Consider the following 22,315-nt stretch of genomic DNA (forward strand, 5'->3'; position numbering starts at 1 on the left):
TTAAACCATGTCCCGGCAGTAATAGATGACACCGGCACTAAACTGTCACTTTCTAAGCTGCTCTGGTTGCAGAGCCCGTTGCGCTTTCGGTAGGATAGCTAGATAGCTAGATAGATAACAAATGAATGACTTAATGAATGAATCACGAGTATTCACAGAGCTAACAGCGCTCACTGTTGCTGCGCGTATCACAGACGCGCATCTGAACAGACAGCCTTTGGATACAGCATATAAACAGCCACTGGACCAACAAGTGTAATGCAGTAACAGTCCATATAAAATCACAAGAGATCACAAGCATTTCCATTTTGCCTCCTGCCGTGACGATTCTTAAATCAAGTATTTAAATCCATGCGGGGCAATCAAGATGACCAAAATCACCAACCTGCGCGCATCATGAAAGCTTGAGATTTAAGCATACAGTGTGCATATTCCCTGCGTCGCAGGTGATAAGTTCGCAACGGTGCAATTAAAGCATTAAAGGAACCCCTTCCTCCCCTCTCTCTCTCTTCGGGCTCTTGTCCAGGTCCCGCACGCTCCAGCGCCCGGCCCGTTCACTTTTCACCCCGCCTCAGTTCGGTGGGGTGGGGTAGGGGGGAGCCGCTCGCACCCTGGCCGAATGCCGCCTCGCTGCCTTCGCTATATAAACACACATTGGAAGCTAGCTGTGCGACTCGAACTCACATTGAGAAACTGTATGTGAAGAGAGAGAGAGAGAGAGTGAGAGAGAGAGAGAGAGAGAGAGAGAGAGAGAGAAAGTGAGGGAGAACGAAAGAGAGAGCTAGAGAGTAAAAGCGCACCAGAAAACGGGGTAGCAAGACGCACTACGTTCATCTGAAGACTTTTACGCCTTATAGGCATCAAACTTCTGAGGATTATCTCTCATTTTATTTCTGCGGCTCCTTGTGACCATTATTTGACTTTTATGCAGTTGCATTTCTCCTGTAGAAGATTTTTTTTAAATAGCATAGTAACTAAAAGACTTTCTAAACTAAGGTAAAAACAGCTTAATTACAAATTTAGAAGCAAAATTGCCAAGTCAAGTTTGACACGTCCACAACAAAATTATACAATTCAATATTTCACTAATATAGTGGACAACGATTTGCAATCTAAAATGATTTACCAAGATTTCACATCGATTTGTAATTACCAGCATTCTTTTAATTGACACTTTAATTTCTTGAATTAACTTTGCCTTACTGAACTTTTACATTTTTTAAAACTTTTTTATTCTGCAAAAATTCATCAAACAAACATCTCAGCAATTTTTGGTTTTCAGAAAAGTTTTAGCAAATCATATATAACACAGTATATATTCCCGTAAAGGCTAACCACTGTAGTGCTCAGAGCTCCAAAGAGTTACCCGGACGTTAAAAGTCACCATGCTCTTCGAGAGTTTTGACCTTGTCTCGGCGCTGGCGACGCTGGCTGCGTGTCTAGTGTCCATGGCACTTCTTCTGGCCGTGTCCCAGCAGCTCTGGCAGCTGAGATGGACCGCAACACGGGACAAGAGCTGCAAGCTGCCCATGCCCAAGGGCTCCATGGGGTTCCCCGTCATTGGAGAGACATGCCACTGGTTCTTTCAGGTAAGCACGAAATATCTCAATATATTCCATTTAAGACATCACTGCTCTATCCAAGTTTCCAGTCGCCTTGCTGTCGTGCGCATACACCTCTGTTGCGCGCTGGGCACCGTGGGTCCGTCTGTTGGCATAGTCTCCCTGTAGGTAACGGGGTTGTTAGCGGCACATATAGAGTCGGATAACGTCCACTAATGCTTTTTACACGTGTTTGCCCGTGCGCTTAAAAAAGAGAACGACCTGTAGGTTAGTTATTCCCATGTGGGCACCGTGGGTCCGTCTGTTGGCATAGTCTCCCTGTAGGTAACGGGGTTGTTAGCGGCACATATAGAGTCGGATAACGTCCACTAATGCTTTTTACACGTGTTTGCCCGTGCGCTTAAAAAAGAGAACGACCTGTAGGTTAGTTATTCCCATGCGCGCAATTTCATCCGTGCCATATTTCCATGGTGTTAATAAGCCGTCTGTTGTAGATTGCCTACAGTTTTTGTTTCATACAGCCAGTTCTTAATCCACGTGGAACAACCTGTCTGCGAGTGCCAAGTGAGGAGCGCTCCGCGCCAGAAATATTGTAGTCGTTGGCTTGGTGCGCAAGACTACACCGCCACAGAGCGCAACTTGTCAGAGCGCGCACAAACTTCCCGGGACTCACAGAGAAAAGCGCGAGCGTGAGATCGATTTGCAAAGGCAGGTAGTGGACTGCTTTAATTGGCAATATGTGCAATTAACATGATTTACAATACTGGAGTTGTTAATTTTGCTGTAATACCCAAAAGTGAGTGTGCGTACACGCAGGGGACATCTGTGCCATATTCATTGGCAAGTTAAAATAAGGATGCTCCAGTCAACGCTCGGATGCCTTGGGTTAGAAATTAGAAAATAACACCGCGTAACGGAGCGCACTCGGGCAGTGTGATGTTTTTAAAAGCTTTTCATTTGAGATCACAGATCCAAACCCGTAAACGCAATAAGCCATTCATCCATTTCATAAAAATCTCAAAGGCACATCATGGAGACGTGTTTTAGAAATTCTTTCCATATGAAATCTATGGTGCGCATGGGGATGTCCTGGACACTGGCTTACAGTAGCTGGATTGGGTTGCTTTAAACATTTGCAGGAATGTCCTGGTCTGAGTGGAGCACAGATCAAATTCTTCGGTCAGGAATAGATTCTCCCAAGTTGATGTCGTTCCAGCAGAGAATTTCCGTGCATTTGGCAGACAATCTACAAAAACATACAAACCGACTTCTACTTTGAGTTATATATTTAAAATCAGTAGGATTTGGATTGGTCCACGGGTGCCAAAGTTCTGTCACTTCATATTTCTGTAAGCGGTAACCTCGACTGCGGGGAGAGCTAGGCTACCGTAAAAAGAAAGCTTCCAGTTTAAAATGTTTATGTTTCTTTATTGCGCATATCACAACATGCATCTATTTTCAACCCTCTGTGAGTCTTGATATATTTAAAATGCTTCTTTAACTCTGTGGATTTGCCGTTTATGTTGTCAATTTATCTATCTCAAACTTAATAGCAGCCGAATACAAAAGTGGGTCAAGTTTGTGATTAGCATATGTCACAGTTTTTGCTTTGTCGGTGTGCTTAGTTTCATCCATACTTTTCGGGGAAAATTAATCTTTCTTTCGTTCTTTCTTTCTTTTTGCTAGATTGTTTTAGAACACAAATATGACTATAATTTTTTTAGAGGACCACAGAAGCTGCAAGCTTTCTTTGTGCTCAAATTTCTGCTTAAATACGCATATGGCGCACAAACGTCACATATTTGATTATAGATTATAGATTAGATTATAGTGGTAATCTTTAACATTCAGACGCAGGCAATGCGAACTGCTGAGCTCAGATTAAATAATTAACTACATTAATGCATGAAAACATAAATGCACTAGCAGTTAAATTGACACACATCCTGTTTAAACATATCCAAGACTCCATTCTGATAAATGCAAAATTGATTTAGCTAATTACGCATTTATTGCAATACTCTAAAATTGCATGCAGGTTATGTATTGGGCAAAATCATAGTTAACATGCAGGCAACTGGCAGGCAACCGTCCATTACTTCTACCCCAAGCCTCCACCTTGACCCAGATCGCTTCTGTCTGGGTGGCAAAAAAGCAGCTCTCCAGGGGGTCAGAACCCCCTCACCAAAACGCACCCACACCCTGGGACAAAGGGTACAGGGCTTGAGGCTCTGATCAGAATTCCAGAGAGCATGGCCTGAACAGATCTGGGGATTTAGGAACAGTCATCCAGCGACCCCCCTCTCTCGCTCTCTCCCGGGGCTTGTCGGGATTAGCAAGCATGAAACGGGCATGACTGGCACCAGCACGGTGTGGCCCCTTTTTCACCTCTGGAATGCACCGCCAACCCCTCAAACAGCCTCTTGTCTCTAGGAATGGATGGGGGGGGGGTGAAAGTAGAGGGGCCTTGGCAGCAGTAGTGGGAGGAGGAGGAAGGTAGCGGGATAGAAAAGAGAAGAAAAGGGGGTCCCCAGGGTGAGCGCTCACACTGCACTCAACAACCATAATCTCTCTTCACAAAGTGTTTCCAGGTCAAAGGGGAGTCCATTTTCTCAGCTCGGCCTTGTTTACTCTCATTGAGTTTCTTTGCGCTTGTCTCGTGGGCTTTGGCATTGATTCGGCTTTGAGCGAAATCGCTTCACACATTTCGTTTTTCTTACAGGGATTGCTACCTGTTACCCGCTGCAAACTTTCATGTATATGTTGCCATGTGGCCTTTGACCTTTTAGCATCCATCTATTCTCCCCTTTTTGGAACAAGGTGCAGCGTCTCCCAAGGGTGACTGATGGCCTAATAATGGGACTTTAACTGCCACCTGTGCTTGCTCCCCCATCTCTCTCTCTTGGTTTGCCTCTGCAGAAATGCTGTCCATACCCCTATGGAGACCGGCCAACACACACATCCTGAGAGATTCCAACGAGCTATTTCAGTAAATGGACATATTATCTTTATTTACGCTGAGACTCAGTCAGCATACAGAGAACTCCCCCTGCACAGTTACCTGCCGTTCCGAACCAATAAACACAGCAGACCCCAGACTGAGCCACGCAGAGACGCTCGCATAATACATGAATACAGAAGAATGAGAGGTCAAGGGTCAGAATAATGAGTGATATGAATAAAGAGCACAAAACAACTGTGCCAACTAAAACTTGCTTCGCGCTCTTCAAATCCCTCTGCTTCGTCTGCCTTTCTTTTCTTCTTGTCTTTCTTTACGGTGGTCACACGCTGAAGAAACACACTGAGGTGATTCAGATCGCATATGAAACTGCACCCCCGCTCGCCTTCAGCACCCCCGCGTTCAAGTGAACCGTAGCTGATCTGAATAAATATAATTAAAAGTTTTTTTTTTGTGGTTTTAATAAAGGGGTCATTTGTATAACATTTCCACTGCAGCACAAAGGCTACATTTATGGAGCGGGAGGCTCGACTGGTGTCCAATTTACACAGAAATTTGTATTTTTAGTCCCGCGCGCGCTCTGTGTGGAATAGGCCAGTGGAAAAAAGCGGTCCTCTTTATTGCGCCCCCTTGTAAAATGTCTGATAAATTTCTTTTCAAAATAAAAGAAACTACTGAACGTGGCGTGTTAACCCTTTCACCGCCAGACCGAAACTCCAGAGGCAGAGAACAGGCATGTTTTGTGTGAGAAATTTGAAAGATTACACAACTAAACACACCTATACGCGCACTCACATACACATAAACACGTCCATCTGACTGAGGACAGTGTTTAAAAAAAACATACATGTTTAGCCAATAGATCCCCTTTTCTGTAACAACTGCTGCTGCTATTCATTCTTATGAACAAGACATGATTTTTTGGTTTTAAATATAGCATGCCCTGTTACAAGAAATGGTCAAAATACTGTATGTACCCCAGCTAGGGCAGTACCCTTTAAAAGGTCCTAATATGTACAAATATGTATACTAAATATGTAGCTTTGAGATACTAATATGCACTCTTTAGTACCAATATGTACCTCTGAGGTATTAATATAAACATTTTAGGTACATTTGGGTACATATTTTGACACTTTTATCCGACACAAGCCACACTCAGCTGCATTGGCATCTGACACACATGTCTTTTTACCAAGAGCCCTCGTAACGTTATTATCTTGTATACCGACATCTGAAACGTGTTTCGTGGTCCAAATTACTGTCTTATCGCTAAAGATCACCTAACCTCACTGTCTAAGGCCTTTCTTGAACCCAGTCCGACTCTGCACAAAACAAACAGGCTTTTATTTGAGTGACAGTTCAGGGGCAACAGCGAAAGTGCAATCGCGTTTGTGCATCACAACATACGAGTGCAGAGGAAAAGGACGTGCATTCGATCCGTGCATACGCGCGTGTTTGACAGCGCAATATTATTACCTCACTGCTTTTCCAGGGTGTATGTAGTTTTTGTGCGTCAGTGACCCTTTTGGGTTTTTTGGTATTATTTTCGTTCTCTGCACGTCTGCGCTTCTGCGGCCTCGTGAAATGAGGGAGGACATTTCTCACCTTCTAGCCAAATGACATCTACGCAGCCACGCCCAGCGAGTTTGTCTTCGCATTTTGCCTCACGACCCGTTCTTCTATTTTCAGCCCAGAGAGTCACTTGTCTATGAAACAGAATGTACACATTTAGCCATAACATTTATTTTTCAGGAATACTAAAACCTTACTACCATTTCTCTTTTAGCTTTATTATATGACTGCAAAATTATCGTTTGCACTCGCTCTGTACAGTTCAGGACTTCAGGTTCAGGTGCCCTACTATGTACACATGTTTAAGTGAGCGAAATGGCCCCTATGTGTCTGTAAACACACACATGAAGATGTGTGAAATGTCTATGTATTTTTAGTGATGTAGTGCGCAAGAATATGTTTCACTGTGTTTGGCAGGGAAAAAAAGACCTGAGCTTGTAAGAACGACAGCGTGTGTTCAAAATAGATGTTTTCAGATTTATCGAACACAGAGTTCACGCAGGTTACAAGTATATTCAAACTAAAACTTTTCTAAAAACAGAACAAAGACGATAAACAAATACCATACAAATGAACTTGTGCGTGAGTCTGTTTATGCACAGAAATCAATAGAGAGTGCATGCCTTTATGTTGGGCATGTGTATAAAAACAGCCTTGTCCGAGGGTCTGTCAGGTTGAAAACTGTTCCTTTCTCTCATGCTGACTGGTCCCACTGCTGAGAGTTAAACACATACAGAAAAAACGCACACACACACACTGACTCAACAATCATCCATCATCGTACATACTCGGTTCTCACCAAGTGGTGAAAGATACTACATTTATTTTCCCCGCATTGCTTTCGGGCATGTGTGCTTGTATGTGTGGTTGTCAGCATTACCTCTTGCCCTCACACTCACCTGATATGTGAAATCTTCAATCTTTTTAAGCATAGACTGGCTGTGAGCTGACAAGTGACCAGTTCTCTCACCCCACACCCTGTTCACGCAGTGGCTGTGGCCCCAGTCTAACACCTGGATATGTCTGGTGAAGCCATGCGTCTGTTTGGCCATGGCCAGAGGTCCTTTAGGGGAAACTTTGGTCGTGCTGTTTTAGGAGAAAACATTTACAGTGCTTGTTTTTCAGAAGGTCAGATCCCCATCCTCCCATCTCATCTTGACCCCCAAGCTTTGAATATAATATAAGCTCTCAAAACTTAAAACGGCAAGAAAACCTGCGGAAATTGAAAAGGAAAAGTGTGAAATATGGTTTAAATTGTCCACTGCCGCAGAACTCACAGCCAGATTTTTTCCCACATCTTCAGCCAGGTCTGTGCAAACTTTGGCAGTTGAGATAAAGAGACCTAATGGCACTTTGTTTGACCTTGTCTAACCTCAACATGCATATTATCTCATCAGTTATAATCGCTATTTAATTAAGCTTATAATTTGTTATAGGATTGTAGGGGCCGAGGTGCCATACATGTGCTAAATCTACAGAGATCTCAGCCAATCTGGAGATAAGCTTGTCATTTAAGGTCTTTGACAATAAGGGAGAGATTCAGTCAGTCAGTCAGTCAAAGTCAAAGGTCAGACACAAGAAAATATGAGTAAGAACTTATATTATCTTACATTTATATCAAAAGTGATGTTTGCTCTAGATTCATCAGCGATATTTTGCTAATGCATTTTGTTTTCACGGAATGGGATGCAATCCAAATGATCTTTGATGCATTGTTTGCTAATGCATTAAAGGTTCACTGCCAAAACATTCACTAATCAGTTTTATTTACTTGTTTAGAAGTGAGAAACTTATATCTTGGCCACAAGGATGTAAAAAGAAGTGAAACAATGAGAATTTTCCCACCTTTAGAAAGATTGACAGCAAGGGAAATGAGAAGTGCTCAGTGGCGACTCGTGACTGCTCATCAGAGGGGCGCTAATTCAAAATAAGCGTTCGGAGTGTCGTGTGTTGCTCGTGTTTTTAAAATATGTGTTTGTTGCGTCATGTGCATCACGTGTTTTGTCAAAATAAGTGCCTGCTGCACATGCGTCAAAACCATTTATGATAAAAGAGACGCTCACGTTCACAAAATACACGCAAGACACTCCCTTAACACTAAACTCTGATTACGCATGAGATTTTGCGAGTATCTCTTTTATCATAAACCCTTTAGTCGCGTCTGCAGCAGGCAATTATTTTGACAAAACACGTGATGCACATAGGATCAATCGACGCGCAGAACACATATTTGGAAAAAAGGAACCACACACATGACGGGCTACATACATGTTGTGACGAACTTCACATGGAGGGTCCTCATAAAACTGGCCATCACTGGAAGTACTGAAGAAATCTTGGCCTGATATTTAAAGCATGTAGATGTTTAAAGCTTATATTAAAAAACAACTAGTCTGTCCATACACTAATATTCCAAATAGAGCATTTTTTATAATGTACTCGCTAAAGGAGTGTTCATGACAAACATGAATGTTTGGGATGGGATTTGCTTATTGTTCAGCTTTCCTGAGATTCTAAGGGGGCGTTTTTTTTCACCTTGCACTGACATATTTTAACATATATCAGTGCCATTGTTTTGTCTCAAGATGCACACCAGAATGTTTTTTGTAAGGTTTGTTTGTAAAAACTACTTAAATGCCCTAATATAGCTAAAGTCTAGTCGTAGATTAATCTAAACCCTGTTCGGGAAACCGTCCTTAAAAGGATAGTTCACCCAAAAATGAAAATTCTTCATCATTTACTCACCCTCATGTAGTTACAAACCCTTATAAATTTCTTTGTTCTGATGAACAGAAAGGAAGATATTTTGAGAAATGTTCATAATCAAACCATTCGTGGACCCCATTTACTTCCTTAGTATTTGTTTTTCCTACCATGGAAGTGAATGGGGTCCACGGATGGTTTGATTACAAACATTTCTCAAAATATCTTCCTTTCTGTTCATCAGAACAATGAAATTTATGTGGGTTTGTAACAACATGAGAGTGAGTAAATGATGACAGAATTTTCATTTTTGGGTGAACTATCCCTTTAAGTGTTTTCAAGCAATGTTTCTTTCAGTCAAACAGAATAGAAAACATTTCATGCTTCTAAACATAGTCCCCCAAATAAAAGTGCAAGTGTTGGAGTCTGCGTAAAGAAACCGGTCACGGAATTTGGGGAAAGTGGGAGCAAACAGCTCTAATGCCACTTCCTGCCATGGGGTCAGTATGAGTGTGTTTGTGTGTGTGAGGCTGAGGGGTTACAGGCCGTCTTTATGTGCTCAGCAGAGGTCTCAAGGGCTACAGGCAATTACTGTATGTTATACAGACCAGCTCGCTCCAGAGCACTAATGTGTATTATGAATATACATTAATTTCACTTAGTTTAACCAAAAATGAATATTCTGTCATCATTTATTCACTCTCATGTTGGTACAAACCTGTAGACATTTCTTTGTTCTGATACAGCTTTGTATGACAGAATTTTCATTTTTGGGTGAACTCCCTTTAATGTTTGTGGATATATTTTGGATATATATGCAGTACGGATTTATGTTTTACGCCTAAGCCTGAAGACTTGAAGAGTACTGCATTACTGTTTCTCTAACAGTTACACTTCCCATTCAGATATGCCAGGTAATCTCTATGCTAGTTCTTAAATCCTTGAGGTGAAGGGCTCACCGAAAGTTAGCAGGATGTACTGGATTTCTCACTGATAACACATTTGGACATTTGGTCTTTCTCACGACACAACTTTTCAGAGCCAGCGTTCACACTCGTATTGTTATCATTAGATCACTCTCAGCGTGATACAGAGGCTAAGCCTGAGCCCCTTCCTCGCTAATCGCTAAAGCTAACCCACTTGCATAAAGAATGCTGTGAACAGAACCCTTATACTCTTACTCTTACAAAACGAAAACAAACAAGCTGGCTAATCCCACAGGGCTAACACCCTTCATTTAAAACCCTCATTAACCCTAACACATCATAGTTGAGATTCTGAAAGCCCCTTAGTATCAACGGCAGACAGTATTTTAGGGGCTATATTGAAAGACTATAGGGTAATCACTTTTATTGAATATGATTATACATTCTGAAAAAAACAGCAAGACCAGCAAACGTTGTATTTTGCTGGTAACCGCCAACATAGACCAGCATAATTTCCATGCTGGTTTGGTGCTGGTTTAGTTGGTGGTCATCAGCATACCAGCTTCAGCACCAGCATCCCATGCTGGTCATACCAGCAAGACCAGCATATGTTGTGTTTTGGTGCTGGTATGCTGGTGACCACCAGCTAAACCAGCACCAAACCAGCATGCACCAGCATGAGAATTATGCTGGTCTATGCTAATTTTAACAGCAGGGATCATAATTATGCCTGCTGTGCCTGGCGTTTGAATATCGGAAAATAATGCGTTTTCCCTTCCTACTTTTGTTTCTCTGTTACAGGGTGCAGGGTTTCATGCATCAAGAAGACAGAAATATGGAAATGTGTTCAAGACTCACCTGCTCGGCCGACCGCTGATCCGGGTCACGGGTGCGGAGAATGTGCGTAAGCTTCTGATGGGAGAGCACAGCCTGGTCACTGTGGACTGGCCCCAAAGCACCAGTACTCTGCTTGGCCCCAACAGCCTGGCCAACTCTATAGGAGACATCCACCGTAAAAGAAGAAAGGTGAGATTCATACACAGTACATGTACAGTAAATCAAATGTAGTGTTATTGTCATGCACGCGCAATATGTCTGTATTTACAGCTCAATTTTTTATGATGCAAATACTGCAAATGTGACCCTGTCTTTATTATAAGATCCAATCTTTGACATGACCTCAATCATTATTAAAGATATCAAGGTTATATTTTCACAGAATGTTTTTTTATTATAGAGGATGATTTTATGTAGAAAACAGTAAATCACACAGGCACAGGCATGGTGTGGGAAACCACTTTATCCCAACATTTTTCCTGGCTTGCCAATGCCAGCAAAAAGTCGGCAGTAAAATTCTTTGAATAAGAGGAATAAGAACCAAACAGACAGAAAGAAAGCGATACGGAGTGAATGAAATTATTAAAATATGCCATCCGTATGTCTTATCCAAATTTGTAGGTATATACCCACAATGACTGTTGCTTGTCATATTGTAACCCATAACAGTTTGCACACAATGACCTCATTGGGAATTATGCTCATAACAACTATATTCCCAAATACAATGACAAAATTGCATTTCTCTTTGGACCGTCAGAAGCTTGAGTTTCACGTCACACACCTGTTCCATTGAGGGGTCAGCGGGGTGTAATCAGTCCGGTTAATCCTGCAGGTCCAGGGCCTCACGTGGACCCCATAATGACTGCTAATTAGTCAACCGTCTCATATGTACAATGGCCGCCTTATAGACCCACTTGCAATATCCTGCTCCGAAGACTAATGTCATTTAAATTTGTTGTTTAACCTCATCGGAGACCTTTTCCATTAAAACATATTTAAAAGCAGGATTAAAGCATTTCGCTTACACATATGGAAACATTTCTTCAATCACCTGTTGAGCCTTGCAGGAGTCCTTTTGTTTACTTACAGATTGATAATCCTCACTTCCTGAACCCTAATCCTTCCTTCCCTGGATAAAGAAACATTACAATAGCCATATGTGCAAGAGCTGTTTCTTTAAACTAAAACAATCAGAACAATTTAACATTAACACTGCCTATTAGAGGCTACACCTTCTAATATCCTAAAATCCCTATGGGAATTGCGTTTTATGGAAAAGAGTGTCTATTGTTTCAATGAAGACAATTGTTACACACTGAAATGCACTGTAAAGTAGCGAAGGGATTGATCCAATTAGTTACAGTATCTAACCTCTGGATATAGATGGCGAGTTATTGATTCATATGTTTTTTAGAAGGTGGCTAATTTGTATTTATTTGTGCAGTCAAATTTATTATAAAAATATTTTTATAAATATCGTACATTTTTGTATGATTTTCTTTGTATGAAATCATACGAATTAGCCAAATACAAATCCTGTGAAATAAGCCTGAGATTTCTTTTAACTCACCAACATATTTGGTTTAAAGGGTTATGTTTGATTTGACCATCTTAGTTAAATTTTTTTGTAAAAAAATCCACGTTTTTATCGCTGTCCACGGACATATTTTGTTGTGTAGCAAAAGTGCAACAAGCCAATGAAACCGTGGAGGCATTAAATTGACAATGTTGGCCAGTAGAGGGCGCAGGTTCTTAATGCTGCAGCTCACCTGCCTCCACAAAGGCTTCTGCTTGTGAATGAGGGATTTTGTTTAAGTCAGCGGGAGAGAGAGAAAAAGAGACAGAGTGATTGGAAAAGTAGAGAGTTAAAGAAAGCGAGGGGGGTTGGAAGAAGAAAGAATAAAGAAGTCTTTACATTCTGGTCAAACCAGCAGCTTTGAGCAGTTTCATATAATTTAAGACATATGGAAATTATTAGGGTGGGGGAGTTTAAAAGTCTGCGTGCGCGCGTGTGCATCCCTGTGTGTATGTGAGTGGAAAGTTCAGTACAAGAAGTCACGTTTTGTAATGAAGACAGGCGGCTGTTTTTTCCAGTAGTGTTTAAAATCCTGTGTAATGGGGACTGGCATTAACGGATCTCGACTGACATTTGTCCAGTAAGCAAAGACCTCCCGAAAGGAAAACAGTACAATAAATCCACTCGGCTCAATAGGCTGTATAAATATAGTGTTGTATTGCATATATATATGTTTTATGGCTGGAAGCTATCTAAGATGTGATTTGTGCATTTGTAATAATTCATTTTTTTCCACACACGTGGACATGCCGGACACATATCTGATTTAAGCGATGTAGTAGCAGGATGTATCAGTGGATAAGAACTTAAAAGGGTTTAAAATGTCAGTGGGTTTCATCAAGGTTTTTTATCTACTAATAAACCTTATGCGCATATGGCTACATTACAACAAGATTAAAGTAAATGAGAGTCTAGTTTTGAATAGGAATAAACCACAGAGTTAGATAAGAAGATGGACAGCGTGTTCTGTACACACCACAGAAAGAAAGGAGACACAGGTTTTGTCCAAAGAGAGAGAAACAGAAGGAGGACAGATAAGTCTCCGCCCTACTTCACTGTACTACTGTGGAAAAGCGGGGCGGAGTCGAGGTATTCAGATTGAGATGGCATATAAAAAGTGCTATTGTTAGTCGACGGCACTGGAACATGGATGTTATTTCACTAAACAAACCGGCACAACTGGGGCACATTATGAACTTCTGCGGCCAGGAAAATCTTACCTTCCCCTTTCACCCTCACTGCTGATGCAGAGGGAAACTCTCTCAAAACATCTTAGAAATATTCAGACAGAAAGAAAGGTAGATGAGTGGCAGTAAGGAGAGAGAAGGTCAGTAATACTGGGGACTTCAGAATTAATGAGATGTTCCATGCTCCAAGTTAAAAGAAAAATAAGCTTGTCCTTTAGCTGCCGACTGTGGTTTCAGGATAATATTTTGATGACATTTCTAGCATGTACAACAGCACAGACATGCAGGATTCTGATGGGTTATGTGAATCATGACTCAGTTGCATTGTGGGAAATGTTGTTCCATACTTCTGTGCTTTTGAAACACTACAGCTCTGTTTAATGCATCCAGTCTGAACAAGTGCCTGATGGGGTGCAATTTAAAACAATGGAGCAATTTTTGTCAAATCAACATATATATATATATATATATGAAAGATAATAAGTCAATAGCAATATCATAGGGACATATTATCAAAATCTGACTTTTTCCATGTTTAAGTGCTATAATTGAGTCCCCAGTGCTTCTATCAATATAGAAAATGTGAAAAGAACAAGCCAGTATGTAAAAAATAGGTCATTGAAATTTGGCTCCCCTTGTGATGTCAGAAGGGGATAATACCGCCCCTTAATCAGCAGCACTAACTAACCACAGCACTGCCATGTAGTGCAGAGATCAGCTCATTTGCATAAAGGACACTCACTCAAAGTGGCAATTTTAACATGCTATAATTAATTATCTATATGCTATTTTGAGCTAGAACTTCACATACGTCCTCTGGGGACAGATTTGTTAGGCGTCTTAAAAAAGTCTTTTTTTAAAGGTGACATAGAATGATGAACAGGGTATTTATCCTTGTTCTGTGATGTGACTTGTAGACAAAAAAATGTTTGTTTGGGTCTGCAATGCCTTAGAAGCTTCCTAAAAACCTCTCTCAGATAGCTCTATTAGGGTGGGGGATTTTAAACAAGTGGTTTTGCACCTATTTGGCTCCCCCTACTGGCTTATCTTGCAATCTCATTACTGATTGGCTGACTTTGCTGCCACTCAAAAAATGTAGCCAATTATTTTAAAGTGGATTGGCAGTGAGATGCCTGTGATGTCATAAGCATCAGTTTTTCAGATTGGGCCGTTTTCTGGCTGACATTTCTAAAAGAGGAATTTCTATGAAACTGAGATGTTTAGCATGTCTAGCACTTTTTGAATGTTCGTGAATGCGGGTAGACTACCATTATTCAAAAAGACAAGGTAAAAATGGTTTTTCATTCTCTGTCCACTTTAAAGTTATGTCAACTTATCCCAAGTCAAAACTTAAAATAATAGGTTGAATGGACATGCAAAACCAAAGTTGTTTAAACGTCATGCTGCATTGTATTGTATTTGGTGTGCTGTATCATATTAAAAAACTTTATTAATGTAATGCATCAATGCAAACTGTTAAAAAAACCAAAAGATACTGACCACACTTTTATTCCTATGTTTTAGATCTTTGCTAAAGTCTTCAGTCATGAGGCTCTGGAGAGTTACCTACCCAAAATCCAGCTGGTCATTCAGGAGACCCTGCGGGTGTGGAGCTCCGACCCCGAGCCCATCAACGTGTATCGGGAGTCCCAGCGCCTTTCCTTTCACATGGCTATACGTGTCCTGCTGGGTTTCAGGGTCACTGATGAGGAGATGCAGAGTCTATTCCACACTTTCCAGGATTTTGTAGAGAATCTTTTTAGCCTGCCCATCGACCTGCCATTTAGTGGTTATAGGAAGGTAAAATGCTGCATATTCCTTGAAAATTAATGAATTTTCCAAATAATAGTTTTTTGGGCTTGTAAAATCAGATTTTTGTAATGTTAGTACTTAAGGAACTTGTGTGTTTGTGTGCATTGCAGGGCATTCGTGCAAGGGACTCGCTTCAGAAAAGCATAGAAAAAGCCTTCAGAGAAAAGCCGCTCCACCCGCAGGGCAAAGATTATACTGATGCTCTTGATGTGCTTCTTGAGAGTGCCAAGGAGAACAACACTGAGCTCACAATGCAGGAGCTGAAGGTGAGTAAGCCACTACTATTACTACTACTACACTGCAGCACTGTTTCAAATCTCAGAGCTGCCTACTTAGTCACCTTTTTAAGGCTTCATACTGACTGACTTCCAATGCAAGGGATGTTTCAAGTTGTTGCTCATAAAATTGTAACACTTTTATGGAAATATGAAAGGAAGAGTTCCAAAAGCAACAAAATATTATAGTTGAATTGAAATTGGATATATTACAGATTCTTTGGATTAAACATTTATCATACTTTACATAGTGTCTGTACTCTGGCTTTTCCATATCTCTCAAAATTGCCACCATCCTCCTAAATATAAGACATAAAAGTGAAGTAAATCTTTTAAAAATTCCCCAAAAAATAAAAACAAACAAATGCGAATTAGTTGCATTTTTACATCAAGCGAATGACGGTGGTATTGTTAACCTGGTAACCAACAGTAAACAAAACAGACTGATCTCACGGAAAGTCGTGTTATAGTCACGCAAAATTTGATCAGCTTTTCTTTTTTTCTTTTTCATGACACTCACACAAATTTCTATAAATAGTTTTTTGTGTCCGTTGCACAACTTTCTTTTTCGCTTCATTTTATGTAATGTTTAGTCATTGTTTATTCCTATTTTCTTACCATTGTTGCTTCAGGTTGGGGTTAGAATCACTTTCTGTTACATTTTTAGACATCTTAACCCAAACCCCAACCCGTACCCCAACTTCAGGCGAGAATAGTTTTAATAGGCGGAAGAAAAACCGATACTTAAAAGTACATCCTAACCCAAACCACAAATCTAACCCCTACCCCAAGCGACAATGATTTAAAAATAGAAAAGAGTGTCACGAAAAAATAAATTTGTGCTCAAGGCACGGAAAAAAGCTGAATTTTGTGTCATGTACAGGAATAAATTGATCAAATTTTGCGTGACTATAAAACAACTTTCCATGAGATCATATTGAAAAAAAAACAAGGCACACTTATTACATGGAGACAGGACTGCATTTAGTTACAATTAGGTAAGTTATACATTTACCAGTAGTTGAGCTTGTAATTGCCAACTTGAATGCTGTGCATAAAAGAAGAAATACAAAATTTTTGATGCAGGCACAAGCAGCAAGGGCATAGTGATGATGTCGAGCTCCATCTATGATAAAGACAACGTCAGCTGATACAGCTAGATGATCAGTCACGTGGTTTTAATATTTGCTACGTCAAGAATTCATTGCGTTTCCATTTCCAATTATTCTCATTTACACTTTTTTCAGCCAAAAACCACCTCAAGCGAACGTAAAAACTATTTAAGCGAATTAATGGATTTTTATCTCATTTCTCCAATACTTCAAAATGCGCATAAAATCGGGGGTGATGGAAACCCAGCTATAGATAGACACTGGAGACTTGAACTTATGGCTGCTCAAAATGCAAATGTGTGTTGAGTTTTACATCTATCTTTCTCCATCAGGAATCCACAATCGAGTTGATATTCGCTGCTTTTGCCACGACAGCCAGCGCCAGTACATCTCTGATCATGCAGCTGCTGCGACACCCTGCGGTGCTGGAGAAGCTGCGCGAGGAGCTGCGGAACTGCGGCCTGCTGCACGATGGCTGCCTGTGTCAGGGCGAACTTCGACTGGACAGCATCATCGGCCTCAAATATCTGGATTGCGTGATCAAAGAGGTCCTGCGTCTCTTTGCACCCGTATCTGGAGGCTACCGCATCGCCACTCAGACCTTCGAGTTGGATGTGAGTTGTACTTCCGAACTTGTTTTATTGAATCTGTACTGTACTTATGATTAACCCCCTTTTCCTTTACTTTCTCAGGGTCTGCAGGTACCCAAAGGCTGGAGTGTCATGTACAGCATCCGTGACACCCATGACACCTCGGCTGTTTTCAAGGACGTGGAGGCTTTCGACCCTGACCGATTCAGTCCTGAGCGGAGCGAGGATCGAGAGGGCCGTTTCCACTACCTGCCATTTGGTGGTGGTGTGCGTTCGTGCCTGGGCAAGCGGCTGGCCACTCTATTCCTCAAACTTCTGGCCGTGGAGCTTGCCGGAGGCAGCCGCTTCGAGCTGGCCACGCGGACGTTCCCCCGCTTGATTTCCGTCCCAGTGGTGCACCCCACCGACGGCCTCCGCGTGAAATTCTTCGGCCTCGACTCCAACCAGAACCAGATCATGGCCAAGTCAAATGAGATGCTTGACGCCACCGTGTGACAGATTGAGAAGGACGAGAGGGGGTGAAGAAAGAGCGGACTTTATATTTTGCCCTCTCTGACGGTAAACCGAGAGAGCTGCCACCAGAAGTTTTACTAAATGACTCTCGCTCGCCAAAAATGTATAGTCTATCATTTGTAAAGAAAATGCAAAAGAATATAACAAAAATATATCTTAATGTAACTAAACATATTGCTACATCAGGAGAGCACAAGGGCAAGGTTTCAGAGGTTTCGAAGAAAGATCTGGGCGTTGAAATGGACAGTCATGTAAGCATCTGCCCAATGCAGGTGTCACAGGGTATGGCCAGTTCTGCTTTAACCAGGACAGAGCGGGTCTTGAAATGGTTTGAGATGAGAAGTTCATGTTTTTTGTATTCGTTGTGTGTGGGATTCGAGCATTTTTGTTTTGAGTGAATTCATTTATATGTATATACAGCATATGTGTGTTTTTCTGTGCGCGCGCCTGTGTGTAAATACATCACATGTTTTTTCTTGTGCTTGTGCAAATGTGTGTGTATACCTGTTTGCGTGCATGGACGGGTTGTTATTCAGCTAAGGTTTTAGCAGTAGAGTAAGCAAAGTAAACTAGAATGAATGGCTGGATTGTGTAATTACTCAGGTGTGTTAGCAGTACAGAAGAAGCTTTCAGACTAACCCAATACTTGTTATATGTGCTCTGTACATAAGTGACAATTCACAATGGTCTTTTTAAGAAAGTGGAATCGAGATAAACAGAAAGAGATTACGAGAGAAAATCAACCTGTGCTTTATTCTAGTGATGTCACTTCATCTGTGTTAAAGTCAGGCTCTCAAAACAAGCTAGAGATGGAATGAGGGACTCATTCCTGCTGCAAATGATATATCTAAAGACATTTATATAACCGAGTCATAACTGTCACATTGTGCTGCTTTGAGGGTCGCTTTTTATTTATATGAAGGAGCAAGATGTCAGCTTATGTGTGTAAAGGAAGGTTTTTCTTTTTCTGCTGCTCCATATTGCGTCGATATAAGAAAATATTTTAGTTAGCGTACAGCAGAAGATGGTGGAACAAATCAATCATTAATACCAACTATACATCATCAATTTAAAGAGCGTTTTGACATGAAAGGACTTTAAAGGCCATGGGAACTCTTCATGTGAAAGACCTGCCTTTTTTCGGGAGAAGCACTAGGACTCGGGGTTCTTCCTTAACTTCCTCTACAGACTGTGCAAAGGACTTATTAAAATATGCCACTGATCTTTATTATAAATGAATGGATGAATTAAAATTATTAATGTCTGCTGCTTTCAGTGTATCATTTTTTTCTTTCTAACAGAGAGTAGATTGTTAACTTTGTCTGCAGTCGAGATTTGCTATTTCTGAGCTCAAAGAGGGATTTAGCGTATTAGAAAGCTGTGGGTAAAACATACTTGCATTGTCCAGTACCCTAATATTCTTGCTATTAATATTATTATTGTAATAAATCTTATTTTAAGTGCTATTTTTGTTATATTTCAGAATAAAGTTTTAGTTTAAGTCTGTTGGTAAATACTGTTCTATTTAGAATGATATAAATTTCAGTTATATTGTAAACAGTGTTTAAATGTTAATATGGTTTTATGTTATTGTAATAATTATATGTTTGTTATCATTATTATCATCGCATTTAGTTTATATTAATAAACAGAAGCACTTGCGAGGTATGTTTATTTTGAGTGCCATTTGACTACATGTTCGGTTCTGTTGTTGATTGTTGAGTTTTTCTGTACATATATTTTATTCCTTTTTACAAATCCACATTTCACTTAGTTAAAATATGAATGTTTTTCCTTCCTTCTTTTGTTACAGTGATTCTTAAATGTACTTGGTAATTTTATAAACCCTTGTAATAAACTATAATGTGAAAATCAATCATTTAGTCATAATTCTTCCTTATTATCTTGCCTTACTCTACTGTACTTCCTTTGACATGAGAATCAGGGGCCAGATTCACACAAACTGCTTATAAGACAAAAGAATGGAACTTTCTTATGATAAATCACAGTATAAAAAGAAGATTTTTAAAAAAGTTTTCAAATTTACTTGAGAACATCATAATCTTTTCCTCAAGAATACAATGATAAGCTTTTACAGTGATTATTCTAGCCTGCTCATGAGGTAACAGTAAACTTACCTATCCATTAACCTTTTATTAAAGGATTAGTCCATTTTCTTAAAAAAATCCAGATAATTTACTCACCACCATGTCATCAAAATTTTTTATGTCTTTCTTTGTTCAGTCGAGAAGAAATTATGTTTTTTGAGAAAAACATTCCAGGATTTTCCCCATTTTAATGGACTTTAATGGACCCCAACACTTAACAGTTTTAATGCAGTTTAATAATGCAGTTTCAACACAGCTTTAAAGGACTCTAAACGATCCCAAGCAAGGCATAAGGGTCTTATCTAGCGAAACGATTGTCATTTTTGGCAAGAAAAATAAAAAATATGCACTTTTAAACCACAACTTCGCCTGTGTGATGAGCCAGCGTGACGTAATGACGTCAAAAGGTCACGTGTTACATATATGAAATGCACATTTGGGGACCATTAGTATCATTCCACATACAACAACATCGGAACGATCCTCTTTCTCCATACTTGTAAACACTGGGGCATAGTTTCGCATACGTCATCCATGACCTCTTGACGTGATGACATATTACGTGAGGTTGCACTGGCGTGTCACAGAAAGACAAGAAGTTGTGGTTTAAAAGTGCATTTTTTTTCTTGCCAAAAATGACAATCATTTCGCTAGATAAGACCCTTATGCCTCGTTTGGGATCGTTTAGAGTCCTTTGAAACTGCAATTAAAACTGTAAAGTATTGGGGTCCTTTAAAATGAGAAAAATTTTATGTTTTCCTCAAAAAACATAATTTCTTCTCGACTGAACAAAGAAAGACATCAGCATTTTGGATGACATGGTGGTAAGTAAATTATCTGGATTTTTTTTGGAAAATTGATTTATCCTTTAACCATCAATTGCACCTTGCATGCAACTTTAACATGTCACATACTAAAGAAGAAATAATTTGCTTGTAATTTTACAAAAAATTTAATTGCAAGAAGGTAAATTATTATTATTATATCATTATTATTATTTGTAACAATTTCGTATTTGTGTATTACAATGTATTATTGAAGTAAGGCAGTTAGGTTACACTTTTTGTTATGGTGTCACTGTTAGTGTAATTATACATTTAAGTGCTAAGTATTAATGATTAACAATATGTACCTATTCTAGGGTCAGAATTAGGGTTTGGTTTAGGGTTAGCTGGGTTATTTTTAACCTAATGATGGGTAAATATTGGACAGAATACATCAGGGGCGCGGGAAGTGGGGGTGCTGGGGGTGCTGCAGCACCCCCTGGTGGCAGAGATTTAAAACTGCGATGACAGTAAAATTATATCTCATAAATATCTCTTGATTTTGGTTTGTTTCTGTACAAAGACATTTTGTATGCCATGTTGGGTGTGTGATGAAGAGAGGGATAATTTTAGTAATTTTAAAATGATTAAATTTATTTCAGTGTGTATTAGCCAGATTCTATCAGATTCTGTCTTGACGACGTGATTGCATTCAGCCGATATGCTGTAATAGGCATAAGCATAACACACAAGCACGCACACTCACAGCGACATACTGAACGCCGAATGAGTTTATCTATCAGCTTCGCAATGTCTCAAAAGAGAATTTTGGATTTTTTTCAATCACACAACGCAAAATTCCCGAGGACTAGTTATTAAGGTATGTATTGCTAATACATTTTTACAATGATTTGCATTGATTTACAATGGTCGCACTATATAAATAGCATTTTAGTTTGCATGCGTAAAAAGTGCATGCAACAATGAAACACATATAAAACGAACAAGAATGAACTGTGGAGTGTGGTTGGCCTATATTAGAAGGTCTACTACTCTTAAAATAATTTAGCATGGTTTTAGAATATATTTTAATCAAAATATGTTGGCCCATTTTGATATTTTAAACATATTCCGATGGAAAAATGCGTCCAAGCTAAGCTAGGTTCAGTAAACGATTTTCTAGTTCGTCATCTTTTTAAAAATATTTAAAAATATAGCCAAATTGTTTTGCGGTGTTTAACGCACTTGTAAATGTTACAGAACATGTGCTTTATTGAATGAAAGTATAAACGGTTGAATTAAATTATTAAAACGACGTAAAAGGAACTAAATTATATATGTACAATAAGGAACATGCATGCGACATTTAAAAGGTATTTCAAAAAAATTATATAAATTATTCCCATGCATCGATTTTAATGTTAAACGTCTATAAATTCAAATGAATCCATTTGGAATATATTCCGACAATTTAGGACATGATTTTGGAATTTCAAAGTCGAAAAATATCTTATTTTTACACCGCAGGAGGCATGGCAAAGTGAAACAAAACGTAAAGACACGAAACCCATTCTCACCAAAAAGCGTACAAATGACACGCAGTGTGATTATCGTGCAATAGATACGCCAAATTCCGATTTTGCGTGCATATGATACGCCAGTCCTTCCCATTCACTTATATGGCGAATCGTTTCGTGACGTTTTATTTATTGTTTTCTCATTTGTTTTCTGTTTTTTTTTTACCATTTTCGCTTGGGTTTAGGGTTAGAACAACTTTTTGTTATATAAAAATGACATCCTAACCCAAACCCCA

General features: G+C 39.8%; 1 protein-coding gene across 1 annotated transcript; it reads left to right on the forward strand.

Moving 5' to 3' along the window:
* The first annotated feature begins 697 nt into the window (after window positions 1-697).
* cyp26b1 (cytochrome P450, family 26, subfamily b, polypeptide 1) lies at window positions 698-19,506 on the forward strand. The gene is made up of 7 exons (XM_065248777.2): window positions 698-996; window positions 1,330-1,589; window positions 10,527-10,751; window positions 14,853-15,128; window positions 15,251-15,406; window positions 16,860-17,141; window positions 17,220-19,506. The coding sequence occupies exons 2-7, from the start codon at window positions 1,386-1,388 to the stop codon at window positions 17,610-17,612; spliced, it is 1,536 nt and encodes a 511-aa protein (XP_065104849.1). The 5' UTR covers window positions 698-996; window positions 1,330-1,385; the 3' UTR covers window positions 17,613-19,506.
* The last annotated feature ends 2,809 nt before the right edge of the window (window positions 19,507-22,315 follow it).

This window comes from Paramisgurnus dabryanus, chromosome 2 (genome assembly GCF_030506205.2).
Source record: "Paramisgurnus dabryanus chromosome 2, PD_genome_1.1, whole genome shotgun sequence".
Classification (NCBI taxonomy): Eukaryota; Metazoa; Chordata; class Actinopteri; order Cypriniformes; family Cobitidae; genus Paramisgurnus; species Paramisgurnus dabryanus.